Genomic DNA, 14,633 nt, shown 5'->3' with positions numbered 1-14,633 from the left:
CCTAAAACCTTTGGAATTTCCTGGGAGATATGAGTGTCTTTCTTTATTCATAACAAGCCCCTTTGAACCATATGTGAGTTTATGCTAATGAGGTGACTCAGGATGAGCCCCTAGAGAGCTTCATGATGGGAGCTGAGAGCTGATTCCCAGAAAGACCAAGCTTTGATTGGAACTTCTGGCTCTACCCTCTGATCTCAGTGGATAGGAGGGGCAGGAGACTGAGCTCTATCACTAGTAGGCAGTGGTTTAATCAGTTGTGCCCATGTCATGGGACCTCCATAAAAACCCCAACAGGGTTCAGAGAGCTTCCACGTGGACAAACAGATCCACTTGCGGGGGTGGGTGACTCACCCAAACTTGACAGGGACAGAGGCCCTTGCACTCAGGACCCTTTTAGACTTGGCTGTGTGTACCTCTTCCTGTGGCTGTTCATCTGTATCTTTTATAATAAACTATAAGAGTAAGCATAACATTTTCCCCGAGTTCTGTGAGTTGTTCTAGCAAAATACCAAATCTTAGCAGGGAAGTTATGGGAACCCCTGAATTGGTAGCCAAGCTAGACACAAGTGCAGGGAACCTGGAATCTGGGACTCTGGACTGGTATCTGAAGTGAAGGCAGTCTTGTGAGACTGAGCCCTTTAGCCTGTGGAGCCTGATGCTAACCCTGAATTGTTAGTATCAGGTTAGGATTGAATTCAGAGACCAAATATTAGAACAACAGATGCTCCTAGTGCTTTGATCACTTAGGAGACTACAAGGGTTTTAGATGCGCTAAGCCAGCAACCAGGGATGGAGAACATTATATATATTTTTTATTATTTCACACCTTCCATTTCAATAATGAGAGAAACACTCATATCACACAGGGACTGTGTTGTTTCAGGGATTGTTGACACTGGAGGAGTGGCGGCTCCTGGATCCCGATCAGAAGGCCCTGTACCAGGACGTGATGCTGGTGAACTATAGCAACCTGGTGTCCGTGGGTGAGGACAGCTCCCCTGGGTCCCTTGGATGGTGCCTTTTCTTCCTTCAGCTTCTGAAAGTGTTGTTGTGTCTGTGGTGCTCTGAAGTGGTAGATTTTTCAGTCCCCTCCCTGGCCCCAGATGAGAAGGTATAATCTCTCCCCATTTTAGAGAAAAGCCTTTATTTTGCAAACATGAAGACTATGCAGTCCCTAAAGTATACCATTCTCACAGCATCACAGATCCCTAGTGCCATTTGATAAGCCTAAGTCGTTTGTCGTTTCCCATGAACAAGGTATCAAGTTAGCAAACCTGATATACTCTCCAAGTTGGAACAAGGAGAACCACCATGGACCTTAGAAGATAAAGTTCACAGTGAGCCACATCCAGGTAAGTGAGAGAGGACCAGCAAGAGGGGGAAGGCTGTGGAAATCACTTTATAGTCCTTTACAGAAGGCATCCCAGTGGTGAGGATACAGAAACAGCCTCCATGTATGTATCTTCCCTTTCCTCAAATGAGAGCTCTTTTTCTGTGCGGGAATTTAAAGGAAAATATACCCCTTTATCTCTTCTTGGAACGAATCTCTGTTTATTTCTTCTTAGATGTCAACTTCTCCCCCAGGATTATTGCTTGGATTTTCAAATCCTCCCATTCTTCACGTCTCAGAGTATAATTTTATGTTTCTTTCACATCTGTTGCTATGAAATTCCTCCTTCCGTGTCTCTCTTCTGAGAGAAAACTTTGAATTGTCTCCTGACTCATACACCTTCCTGCCCCACTGGGAAATATTTATTTCCCTTCATGACATCCAGCTGCATGTCGGATGCCTTACTCTCCTGGTAACGTGGTCTCTTAATGTGTATTTATCTGCTTGCTTGACTTCTCTGTTTCCCCCGTCTGAGCTTCTTCAAAGGTTCTGTCGTTAGCCTCCGCTCTATCTTATAGGCTGTAAAACCTTACTTTATTCAAATGTGTGAAGCTCTCATTCTCTGTGGAGACTCCCAATTGACATGTCCCTTAACACTAATATACTTGCTGGTACCATATATTTTAACCTGTCTCCATGCAACTCGCAATGAGTTCACACTTTTTGCGTAAGAAACTAGAACCATCTTTCCTCCAAGAAAATGCCTTTCCAACTTCTTTTTAAAATTGAGATTCTCTTGTACTTCTGTACATCTTAAGTCCTGGCACTACCTTGAATCTTCTCTACCCTCTGGGCTCCTGTATTTAATGCCTCTGCTGTTCCTGTTCTTTGTCTAATTAGGAAAGACCGTTCTAAAATTTCTCATTCTCAGTTCCCAGCCTAAATGAAATCATAAAACCTCATGCCCATCTTACTGTAGCTCCTTTTTGTATTTGTTAACTAATCATTCTCTTAGTTCAACTTTAGATTTTGTTGCTGGATTCTTCTCCTTAAAGCTACTCTTTTCCTTCTCACAGTCTGATGGTGTTAAGGCCCAGCTGACCATATTGCTATGACACGGAAATTTCTCTTCTATCAAACACCTAAGTCCCCACTCAAAGAGGAGGAGGCAGAAATTTAACAAAAATAGTTTAAGTTTTACAAGATGAAAAGAGTTAATGGAGACAGATAGTGGTAATGGTTATACAACATTATGAATGCATTTAATACACTGAACTGTGCATTCAAAAATGATTAAGATGGTAAATTTTGTGTTATGTGTATTTTATCACAATAAAATTAAATGGGAAAAAGTACACAGATACTATGTCTGGTGGTGAAAACGGCTGTAAACACCAATCTATCAGCATGTGGAAGAGTGGGTGGTGAGGCCCGGGGCCACTCTTTTAGGAGTAGGAATGCCTGTATGATATAAGGTACCTTTGAGCAGACAGATGAGACACATGAGTAGGTTTCCTGGGTGAAAGGTGGAGAGAACAGGAAGTTCACAGCAGAGGCAGGAGTGTGTTCGAGGAACATCAAGGAAATCCATATAGATAGAGCAGAGTGAGCAAAATGGAAAATGACTGGAGATGAGGTCAGTGGGATCATAACTGGGGGTTGGTTATATGTCAGTTGGTCACATAGGGCCTTGTCATCCATTTCAAACACCTGATTTTACTCCTAATGAGAAAACCTTTAGAAGGTTTAGGGTATAGCAGTGACATGATATAATCTATGTTTTAGAGGTATCACTTTGGCTATTGGTAGAAAATAGACTGGAATAGGCAGGTGTTGAAGCAGAAAGCCAGATGGGAGACGTGATTGTTGGTGACTTCAATCCAGCTTGAGGAGAGTATTAGAAGATTCTGGAACAATAAAGACTGAATTTGCCACTGAAGCAGGTAATGGGGTATGTTCATTCCCTAGGTAACTAATTACCACAAACTGGGAGGCATTAAACAACAGAAATGTATTCTCACAGTTTTAGATGCTAGAACTTAGAAATCAAGGTGTTGATAGGGCCAGACTCCCTTTCATAGGTCAAGGGAAGAATCCTTTCTTGTCTCTTCCTCGCTTCTGGCAGTTGCCAGAAATCTTTGATGTTCCTTAGGTTGTAGACTCGTCATTCCTGTCTTTGCCTCTGTCATTACATGGCCTTCTCCCTGCACGTCTCTGTGTGTCTGTAGCCAAATCTCCCTCTTCTCTCCTTAGAAGGACCCCAGACATTGGATTAGGGCTCATTCTAATCCATTATGACCTCATCTTAACTTGATTAAGTATGCAAAGACCCTGATTCCAAATAGGGTCACATTCATAGCTACTTGGGATAAGATTTAAACCTATCTCTTTGGGGCACATATTCAACCCACAACATGGAGTGTGAAAGGGAAAAAAAAACAGATGGAAGAGGATGCTAAGAATTTTTGATAGAAGAAACTAAATTTAGTGGGAAACAAATGTCTTTCAGAGCAAAGATTTTATGAGCAAAGCTAAGACAAATCTTCATGTAATATTTACAGATTAAGCTTTCGAACACATGAAATGTTTTTGATACAACTGAAGGCTATACAAAATTCAAGTGAATAGTAAATACAGAGACTATTTTAGAAATTCAGAAGAAAAGTAGCCTAAAGTGGTATAGAGAGAATGAAGAGTGATAGTATCATAAAGTATCTTAGGTAAGAAAAATAGCTTGGTTTTGAATTAAGAAGATGCTGAGGAAACATGGCAAGAAACTGGAAATGTGCAAGGCCATGTGGGGACTGTCAAAAGAATGGCCTGAAACCAGCCACGTGAAGACCAATGCTTGAAGGTATTTGTTGGGGAGCTAGTGGCGTGGAAAGTTAGATAAACTGGGTACATCATGGTAATGTAAACTTTCATCACCAGGCTTACTGCTGTGGCTTTTATGTGTTAATAATAAAGGGGGCATGGTGGAGATTAGGTTTTGTATATTGTTAACTCTAGGTAGTCTTATTTTTCACCTCAGTGGCAGCATTGTAGCAATAAGGTATAGCCAAATGTTCTAAGAAAAACTGAAGGTAAAATTGTCACAAGTCTTAATTCAGGATGAAGGTGGTCCTACAGGACCCCTTACCAATGCCAGCAGAGACATAACTGTAGGATTAAGCAAGAAGATGCTGTTGGTGGCAAGATGAGAGATTAGTGTATCAGGATAGTGAAATGGGAAAAGTTCCACCATGACATCCATACAGGTACAGAATAGTGAAGAAGGTGACAGTTCCCATCTCTGGTGCAAATCTGCTTCTAGAAAAGACTATGTGCCCCATTAGTCTGTTATGAAAGTCCATCAGGATCATCATGTCCCTCTTTCTGTGGGAAGTTATGAGAATGTGTCATGGCTCCATGCAAGGTTATAATGTGAGATTGGTGGTTTGCGAAAGTGAGTCTGATGATGGTGTACCTAATGAAGAAGAATGGCATGTTTTAGCAACAGGATGAGCACCCAAGAGCCTGGTAGAATTTCCTTGAAATCATGTCCTGTATGTCCAACATTCTGAGTTGCCTCTTTGAAATACATGTCTGCTTGTTTCTCTACCAGCATGGTTATGTTAGGGTCTCTTCAACAGGCTCTAGGAATCCCAAAACTCTATGTTGAATGACTAAAGCTTTCACCCTGTGCCTTCATTTTTTTCATTCTTCATGTTTCTCAGAAAGTGATCTCATACAATACTCTGACCTTAAATAATATATATATATATTTGGATTTGCGGGGTGTTTTTTGGCCACGCTGTGTGGCTTGCGGGGTCTTAGTTCCCTGAGCAGGGCTTGAATCTGGGCCCGTGGCAGTGAAAGCAGCAAGTCCTAACCACTGGTCTGTCAGGGAAGTCCCCTTAAATAATCTTTACATACTGATGATTTCCACATTGCTATCTTCAGTCAAGGCCTCACTCAAGTTTTATCATCTGATTGGGTTTTCCGTGTCTGTACTTGGATATTTAGTTACTGCAAAGATGATATACTTCAGGGATTTCCTAGGTGGCGCAGTGGTTAAGAATCCAGCTGCCAATGCAGGGGACATGGGTTCAATCCCTGCTCCAGAAAGATCCCACATGCTGCAGAGCAACTAAGCCTGTGTGCCACAACTACTGAGCCTGTGCTCTAGAGCCCATAAGCCACAACTGCTGAAGCCCACGTGCCTAGAGCCCATGCTCTGCAACAAGAGAAGCTACCACAATGAGCAGCCCACACAGAGTAGCCCCCACTCTCCACAACTAGAGAAAGCCTGTGTGCAGCAACAAAGACCCAACACAGCCAATAACTAAATAAAAATTATTTTTTTAAAAAAAGATGATATACTTCAAAATGTACTTGATTTCCTTCACATTCTGAACTTCAGCAATATTCCCCATCTTGACAAAAGGCACTACCCACTTACCCAATGGGTCGAGCCAAATACTTAATGTACACTTTGATTCCCTCTTTTGTTACCTCTCCTTACATCAGATCCACTAGTGAGTCTTGTTTATCCTTCCTTCCAAATAAATCCTGATTTCTTCCACTTCTTGATATTTCCTTTGCTTCTTCAAACCACTGTCACACTTGCAACTGCCTACCTTATCTTGCTTGTTTATTCTGTCTCCCTTTCCACCCATAGAATATGGCTTCAGTGAAAGTAAAGAATTTTTTTGTGTTTCTTCAACAGCAGCACCATGCGTGGTATGTGGCAGTAGCCATTTAATAAGGATGTGTTGAATGTCTTTTACCATTTTGGATCGGGTGTCCCTCCAGCCTCTGTGGTCTGAAGCCAACAGTGACAAGTATCTAACTGTCCCCAGGGCCCTATGTATAAAGCAGACAAATCTATATTTATTTATCGTGAATTTACCCTGTTTTACACTGATGGCTGTTATCTTTTGGGTTGTTTGGTGTTTTATATTACTGTGTCTTTAACCATTTCCAAGAGACAAGAGTTAGTGTTTAAAGGATATAGAGTTTTTCAGTTGGGGAAGATGAAAAAGAACCAGAGATGAATAGTGGTGGTGGTTGTACAACAATGTGATAGTACTTAATGCCACAGAAGTGTACACTTAAAAATAGTTAAAATGGTAAAATTTATCTTATATATATTTAACTACAGTTTTGAAGAATTTTTTTTCTTTTAAAAAGATAAGGTACTTTTGTACTTGGAATTTCTTTTACATTTGATATCATAGGTTTTCCATTAAAGAGCCAGCTCACCCCAAGGTATTTTTGAAGTAGTTTTATTCCATATGATACTCATGAAAGGGTTCATTGTTCTCTTTCCTAGAAATTGAGAAAATGGATGATCATGTGCAGCTGCACTGGCCAAACCAAAATATGCCAAAAAGGATAGAACGGTGTTATGAACAGGATGTATTTGAGAATATTATTTATCAGAGCAAAAGTTATTTTCCTTTAAGGCCAAATCATGATGTATTTGATTTACATGGGAAAACTTTGAAATCATATTTAGATGTAATCAACCAGAGTGGAAGCTGCAACAAAAAGGAACCTGCTGAGTTTAATGGAGATAGGAGAGCCTTTCTCCATGCTAGTCATGAGCAAACTCATACTGAAATTAAACAGCAGGACATACATAAAATAAAGAACGCCCACAAATGTACTGAATGTGGAAGCCTTCCTCAAGAAGTCTCGGCTCAATGAACATAAGAGAATTCATATAGGAAAGAAACCCCATGGATGTAGTGTGTGTGGGAAAACCTTCTCCAAGAAGCTCAAGCTCACTGAACATCAGTGAACTCACAAAGGAGAGAAGCCCCATGAGTGCCGTGAGTGTGGAAAAGCCTTTCTTAGGAAATTTCAGCTTACTGAACACCAGAAGACTCATACAGGAAATAAACCCCATGTATGCAGTATATGTGGGAAAACATTCTACAGAAAGTTCAAGCTAACTGAACACCAGAGAACTCACACAGGAGAGAAACCCTATGAATGTACTGAATGTGGCAAAGCCTTCTTCAGGAAGGCAGAGCTCATTATACATCAGAGAAATGAAAGAGGAGAAAAACCCCATGTGTGCAATGAGTGTGGGAAAGGTTTCTCCAGAAAATCACAGCTTCTTCTGCATCAGAAAATTCATACAGGAGAGAAATCTTATATATGTAGTGAATGTGGGAAAGGTTTCATACAGAAAGGCAATCTTGTTATACATCAACGAACTCACACTGGAGAGAAACCCTATGGATGCACTGAATGTGGTAAGGTCTTCAGCCAAAAGGCATGCTTCATAGCACATTAGCGATTTCATACAGGAAGGACTCCCTTTGTATGTACTAACTGTGGAAAATCTTGTTCACAGAAATCAGGACTCATTAAACATCAGAGAATTCACACAAGAGAGAAACCCTATGCATGCAGTGACTGTGGGAAAGTCTTCACTACAAAGACAGTGCTCATTGTCCATCAAAGAACTCACACAGGAGAGAGGCCCTATGGATGTAACGAGCGTGGGAAAGCTTTCTCCCACATGTCATGCCTGGTTAAACGTAAGAGGACACACACAAGAGAGAAACAAGTAGATTCAATGACAGTAGAATATCCTTCTGCAAAGGGTCACAGCTTATTAGATGCTAGTGAACTCTTGCAGGGGAAAAACCCTGTTAATATGGTGACTGTTTGGATGCCTTCTGTGATCCCTCAGACATCACTAAACATCAGTGGGCTCCTAGCAGATAGGAATGCAGTCCTTACAGAACAGCCAGCTGCCAGATGTGCACCCTCAGGAGATAACAGAGAGTCTGTGCAGGAAAGAAACCTCATGAACTCGATGAATATGGTTATGCCTTCAGTGGTCAATTACATCTTATTTTATGTCACAAAAAACACATAGGAAAAAGCTGGTACATTCTATTTGGAAAAGCCTTGAGCAATAATGTATAGCTGATTATTTTAATGCAGAGGTGAGGAAAGCTGTGTTTTGGGAGGTAGACCCTGTCATCAGTTATCACTATAGGTCATCAGTGAACTCATAGTGGGTAAAAATATGATAGTGGGAAAGTCCTTGCCCTCAATAGGTGTTATTTCATCCTGGACAGAAAAGGGTTTTCAGTGGTACATTCTGCCCCACCCATTAGCTGATGAAATCATATACAAATAAAACACTGTGGACACACTAATTGTGGAATATCTTATTAAAGTTCTTGTGAAGCAAAGGCCTATGAAAATGAGGAGTACTTGCGAGCTTTATATACCATTTCTCACTTCATTATACATTACAGAATATACCTGATGTACATTTTTGGACAGGAAACCTTGAATCATATTCCTAGTTACTATGCTTGTGATTCCTTAATTTAAAGGAGATAGTCCACCCCACATTAATAGTTAAGGTTATCACATTATATTCATTTCTCCCAACTGTGGATTCTTTTTCTTTTCTTTTTTAAAAAAATTATCTTCAATACCCATCCAGTATATGATGATTAGCTGTCAAATTCCTTTGATTCTAAGTTTGTTTAAATATTACTGCAGACAACTGAATTCCTTCAGAAAAGAAATGAATATTAAATTTATAAGTGTAACAATATCCCTGGACAAGTTTAACTTCAATTTATAAATAAGACAAAGCATTATACCATAAAGGTCACCATAAATGTGATTTAAAAATTTTCCTAGACTTGAAAAGGTAGTGAAATCAGGTTTGCAAAATAAGCCGAAAGCCCAAGGACAATTAGTAATTTAAACCTATAAATTAAATAGCAAAATACATTCCAACACAGCTCTTGGTAATTTTTTTCTGAAAACATGAAAATAAGATGGGCAGTTTGAATTCAAATTAAGATGACTCTACTTGCTTCCATACTAGCTCTCCCCCTTCTCTGATTATCCAAATTATTCTCAGACTCCTGGGAATATGAAAGTCTAAACTGGGTAACTATTCAGCTACATTCTTCCCTCTGGAAGGGTTCCCTGCCCAACCCTACTACCCTGTGCCTCACTGATGGAACGGAAACGGATGTCAGGAAGAATGCTGGGGTGGTTTCATTTACTCTCTGATATGAGTATTGCTACTCCAGCTTTCTTTTGACTTCCATTTGCATGGAATATCTTTTTCCATCCCTTTACTTTGGTTCCATTTACTCTCAACTCAAGAGGCACTCTTGAGTCTTACATGTTTGAGTGTCACATGAGGAAGAGAAAAGCAGATCTCCATAGAATCTACTTTGGCCTTGTATCTCATACTCCACAGAGCTGGATCAACTGAATCAGATTGGGAATAGGTCAAGGAGCTCCGAAAGTGTGGGCTGAATCTGGGTCTAGACTGGAATACTACAGGCCTGTAACCAATCAAGCAAATATTTTCAGAATCTATAATTACTGAGCTGTAGCCAGGAGTAACGTCAGTAGGGACTGGCATAAAACTGATGTAGCATAAGGTTCAGACCAAGTCTACTGCTGGAAAGTTGGGATTTGAGGAAGGGCATGAGGTCAGGTTCCTTAGGGAGAAGCTCGGGGTAGAGGCATGTAAGTAGATGAGTTATCTTAATGGCACTGTAAACGATTAAAAACAAAACAAAACAAAACTAACACATGATGTAAAACTTAGAATCACTTGGAGAGAATATCTCTATTTTCTTAAGGATTTTAATGTGGAATATATGAAGCTCTTAGGTCATGTATAAACATTATTAGTTTCAATACAAAGCATGTTATAACAAACATCAACTTCCTGAGTTTGTGCTCAAATACAAGGTCTTGAGTGTAAGTTATAGTCTGTAAAATTTAGACTGTAAGCTTCATGAAGAACTAACAAGTACTTCTACTGCTTAGGGAACTTCTGTTAACCCCTATATACCAGATGTCTAGAATGCCTGACATAGAGTAGGCACTCACTGTTAACTGGCTGAGTATCATCCAATAAGCAATGTGGTTTGCTCAACTGAGATCTAAAGTAGGAGCAGAAAGGACCCAACTGTTTCCAGGTAATTTTACTGTATCTCAAAACAAACCTCAAGAATATTTATAGGGACTTCCCTGGTGGCGCAGTGGTTATGAATCTGCCTGCCAATGCAGGGGACACAGGTTCAATCCCTGGTCCTGGAAGATCCCACATGCTGCAGAGCAACTAAGCCCGCAGGCCACAACTACCGAGCCTGTGCTCTAGAGCCTGCAAGCCACAACTATTGAGGCTGTGTGCCACAACTACTGAAGCCCATGTGCCTGGAGCCCATGCTCTGCAACAGAAGCCACCACAAAGAGAAGCCTGTGCACAACGAAGAGAAGTCCCAACTGGAGTAGTTGCTGCAAATAGAGAAAGCCCGAGAACAGCAATGAAGACCCAACGCAACCAATAAATAAATAAATAAATAAAAATAAATTTATTAAAAAAAAAGAATATTTATAGGAGCACACACATTAATGATGTTTGTCATCCAAACAAAAATTACCAAGCATGCATAAAAGCAGGAAAGTGTGACCAATACTGAGAAAACCAAACAAGTGATCTGAAACTGACGATGCTAGATTGAGCAAACAAGGACAGTATGATAACTGTATAAACAGTTATAACTGTATTCCATTGGATCAAAAGGTAGAGAAATGGTTAACATGTTAATTATAACAATGTGTTAAGGGGTTTAAAAAATATCATATATTTTACATCTTCAAATTTTACAAGCCCTCCTATAATATTGTTTTTTCATTCACTGTCTTGATCAGAGAGTAGAGGGCAGTTTGAGAGATTTCCACTCAGCATTCCTCACAATGATACCTCTTACCCCACTGGCCTAGAACTGAAGGCTTTTCTCTTTTTAATAAAAGCTTTTATTAGCTTTTGTTCTCTTTGTACTTGAGTTTCTTTTGCCTTGCCATCAACTTCACTGCTATTTTCTACTGCATACACAAAGAGGTTAAAAAACTGTTCATGCTTTTTAAGCACCCCCAGCACACCCCCGTGTATAATTTTGGATAGTTTCTATTTTCTCTCAAATTGTGTTTTTAATCTCTAGAAATTTGACTTAGATCTTTCTTTTTGCATCTTTTACATGTCTATTTAATATGGTTTACTTTTAAACTATTTGTGACAATATTTAAAGTGGTTTTCTAGTACGCAGCATATAGTTAGGCCTTGCTTTTTTATCGAGTTGACAATATGTCTTTCTATTGGGGTGTTTAGATCATCTATATTTAATGTGAGAATGTACTTGGGTTCAGATTAAAAACATGCAATTTGCTATTCATCCCATCTAGTCTTTGCTCCCCCTTTCCTACCATCTTTTGGAATAACTGAATATGTTTTATGATTATTTATCTTGTTGGCTTTTAAGCCATAATTTTTTTTTGGCTGCACTGTGCACAGCTTGTGGGATTTTAGTTCCCCAACCAGGGATTGAACCCGGGCCCCCAGCAATGGAATCATTGAGTTCTAACCACTGGACCACCAGGGAACTCCCCGTAATTTTGTTATTGAGGTGGTTCCTTTAGTTTACAGCATGTATTACTAACTTGTCAGTATAAGTATTATTATACATACCTCTGTGTATACTAACAGAATCTTATAATAGTATACTTCTATTTTCTGTAGCCAGATCAGCTTCATTGAAGAGACTGTCTTCTAGGTGCTCCTGGGATATATATTTAGGGGATGGGTAAGCTGGTTTTACACGATAAATCCACATTAGCATTCCTAACTCCATATACTTTTGGATCGTTTTCAGAATATGGAACAAGGAATTTCTGGCATTTAAACTTCAGTGTAGCCCACCTTTGAGTCAAGTTTCAGTCAACCAACCAAACTGTTAAAGCCACTCTGAGCTCACACATTAAAGCCAGAACCAATTCATAGTGAGCCCATATTAAATTTGCTTGATCCAAAATCATATTCCTTCCACCACGACTCCATAAATGTTTCCCAGGTTTCTAGCGAACACATAAGCAACATATAAACTTCATGACTACATTGGGTTTATCCAAAGAATGCAAAGTAGGTTAAAATTTGTCTAATTTTATAAACAATGTAATTCACCACTGTATTAGATTGCTCTGGCTGCCATAACAAAATACCAGAGTAGGTGGCTTAAACAACAGAAATTAATTTTCTCATAGTTCCAGATGCTAGAAGTCCAAGATCAAGGTTCTAGCAGATATAGTTTCCAGTGAGATACTGCTTTCTGGTTTCTCTTCTTATAAGTAAGGACACTAAACTTACTGGAGCAGAGCCCCATACTTACAACCTCATTTAACCTTAATTACTTATCTTAGGAGCCCCCATCTCCAAATACAGCCACACTGGGTTTTAGGGCTTCAACATGTGAATCTGAGGGGATATAAATATTCAGTCCATAATATTCTACCACTGGCCCTGTCCCCTCCATTCATGTCCCGCTTGCATGCAAAATATATACATTCCATCACAACAGCCCCCAAAGTCTTAACTCATTCCAACAGTAACTCAAGTCTAGATCCAAAGTCTCATCTAAGTCAGATATGGGTGAGACCTGAGGTACAATACACCCTGAGGCAAAATTCCTCTCCAGCTTTGGACCCATGAAAGCAGGTAAAGTATGTGCTTCCAAAATACAGTGGTGGGACAGAGGGAGGATAGATATTCCCATTCTAAGGGAGACAAATCATACGGAAATAAGGGGTGACAGGCCCCAAGCAAATCCAGAACCTAGAGAAACAAATTCCATTAGATCTTAACGCTTGCAACTAAAGTCTTGGTCCAATGGTCTGCCCTCCAGTCACTGTAGGTCACATTGTAGGTGGGCATCATAACACTCTTGCTATAATGAGGAAATCAAACCCGCAACTTTACTTATACATTCTGCACACCAGTAGTCAGGCAGGCTGTGATCTGGGGCACTTTGCTGCAGTGCTTGCACCTGGACAAACATCTCCTCTGGCAATACAAAGAAACTATAAGGGACTAAAATAACTGCTGTGCATGTGCAGTTGGGGCAAATTATGAACAAGATACAAAAAGACCCAAACCCAACTGCCTCTTCTGAGATACTGAGAGCAAAAGCAGGATACTGTGCATGAGCCCTGCACACAGCCTACCAAGGGGATGGGCAGACCATCCAAGCCGCCCCTCCTGCTTTCCCCCCCTACTACCCTACCCTCACCCCACTTAAGAGATGAGCTCCCCGCCCCAAGAAAGGGAACCTATTACTTGTTTTCACTCCCTCCTGCTGCAACACCATTCCCAATAAAGCACTGCCTGATTTTCTTATCCGGCCTCTTACCAATTTGTACTGGTTAAGAAGTCCAAGAACCCTTACCTTAGGAGCCCCCATCTCCAAATACAGCCACACTGGGTTTTAGGGCTTCAACATGTGAATCTGAGAGGATCTAAATATTCATTCCATAATATTTACTATTACTGGTCAGTAATAGTAAAATGTACACCTCCACAAAAAAGTGTTATTTTTCTCTGCCTTTATACCTTTCGTATTTCCAGCACCCAGATCTGTGTTTTCCACAAAGTACGCATTTTATCAACATCTACTGGGTCAATAAATGATTAACCCCTTTACTTTCCAGGTTCTCTGAGCCAGGTTGTATAATCATAGGAAGTGAGGCTTAATCTGTTCAATACTGAACAGAATCACTTCCCTTTCTCGGAGCTTTTGATTCAGAGTATTCCCCATCTTTGTGGAAGGAAAACCTTGCCCCACCTTCGGGTCTTCCCACCGTGGATGGGGGAACCACGGTTCTCCGCTGGCTCAGCCCCTTTGGCCGGCCCCTGATGAACCGTGTTCTCCATTTTCCTCCACATCAGTCACAACAACAGCTGTATAATCCTGCCCTTCTGCCCATTCTCAGACCAACGCCTTCCTCAGCGGTTCTCTAAACCCTTCCTCTAATCAATGGCCTTAAATGCAGCTTCCTCTAACACCCCCGCCCCCCAGCCGGCATTCCACTAGTCGGTTCTCCTTCAATTGTTGCCAGGCTTGGTTCGGGTTCCCACCCTGTTGAATTTCTTTGAAATGGTCGCGCTTCTTAGCTTCTATCCTTTCAATCAAACTGCCTTCACGTCCGCGACCGTCTCTGCCCACCCCGCAGAGGTCCAGGCAGCTTGACTTTCTGAGAAGCTAAGCGTTTGTGCAGCGTTCCTAACGAATGTTGCAAAGTCGGGGCTCACTGGGTCAAGGGACCTGGAAACCGGGTAAAGTAGGTCGTTTTCAACAGTTTCTCACCGTTTTGGAATTTCCCGCGGAAGGCAGAAAAAGGAAGACCTCGCGTCATACAGCAGTACTGGAATAAACGGCGGCTCCTGGTAAAGAGCCTCCAACCCGGCGCGGAAATATTGCGT

The 14,633-nt window shown here is 40.8% G+C and overlaps 1 protein-coding gene across 1 annotated transcript; it reads left to right on the top strand.

Moving 5' to 3' along the window:
• The first annotated feature begins 529 nt into the window (after positions 1-529).
• Positions 530-8,207, top strand: LOC130838147 (zinc finger protein 649-like). The gene is given in 5 exon segments (XM_057710901.1): positions 530-547; positions 884-1,002; positions 1,258-1,352; positions 6,645-6,990; positions 6,992-8,207. Coding segments are annotated over 5 exon segments (1,794 nt in total).
• Positions 8,208-14,633: the final 6,426 nt, after the last annotated feature.

Source organism: Hippopotamus amphibius, chromosome 16, assembly GCF_030028045.1.
Source record: "Hippopotamus amphibius kiboko isolate mHipAmp2 chromosome 16, mHipAmp2.hap2, whole genome shotgun sequence".
NCBI lineage: Eukaryota > Metazoa > Chordata > Mammalia > Artiodactyla > Hippopotamidae > Hippopotamus > Hippopotamus amphibius.
This window is presented reverse-complemented; position numbering and strand designations above follow the sequence as displayed.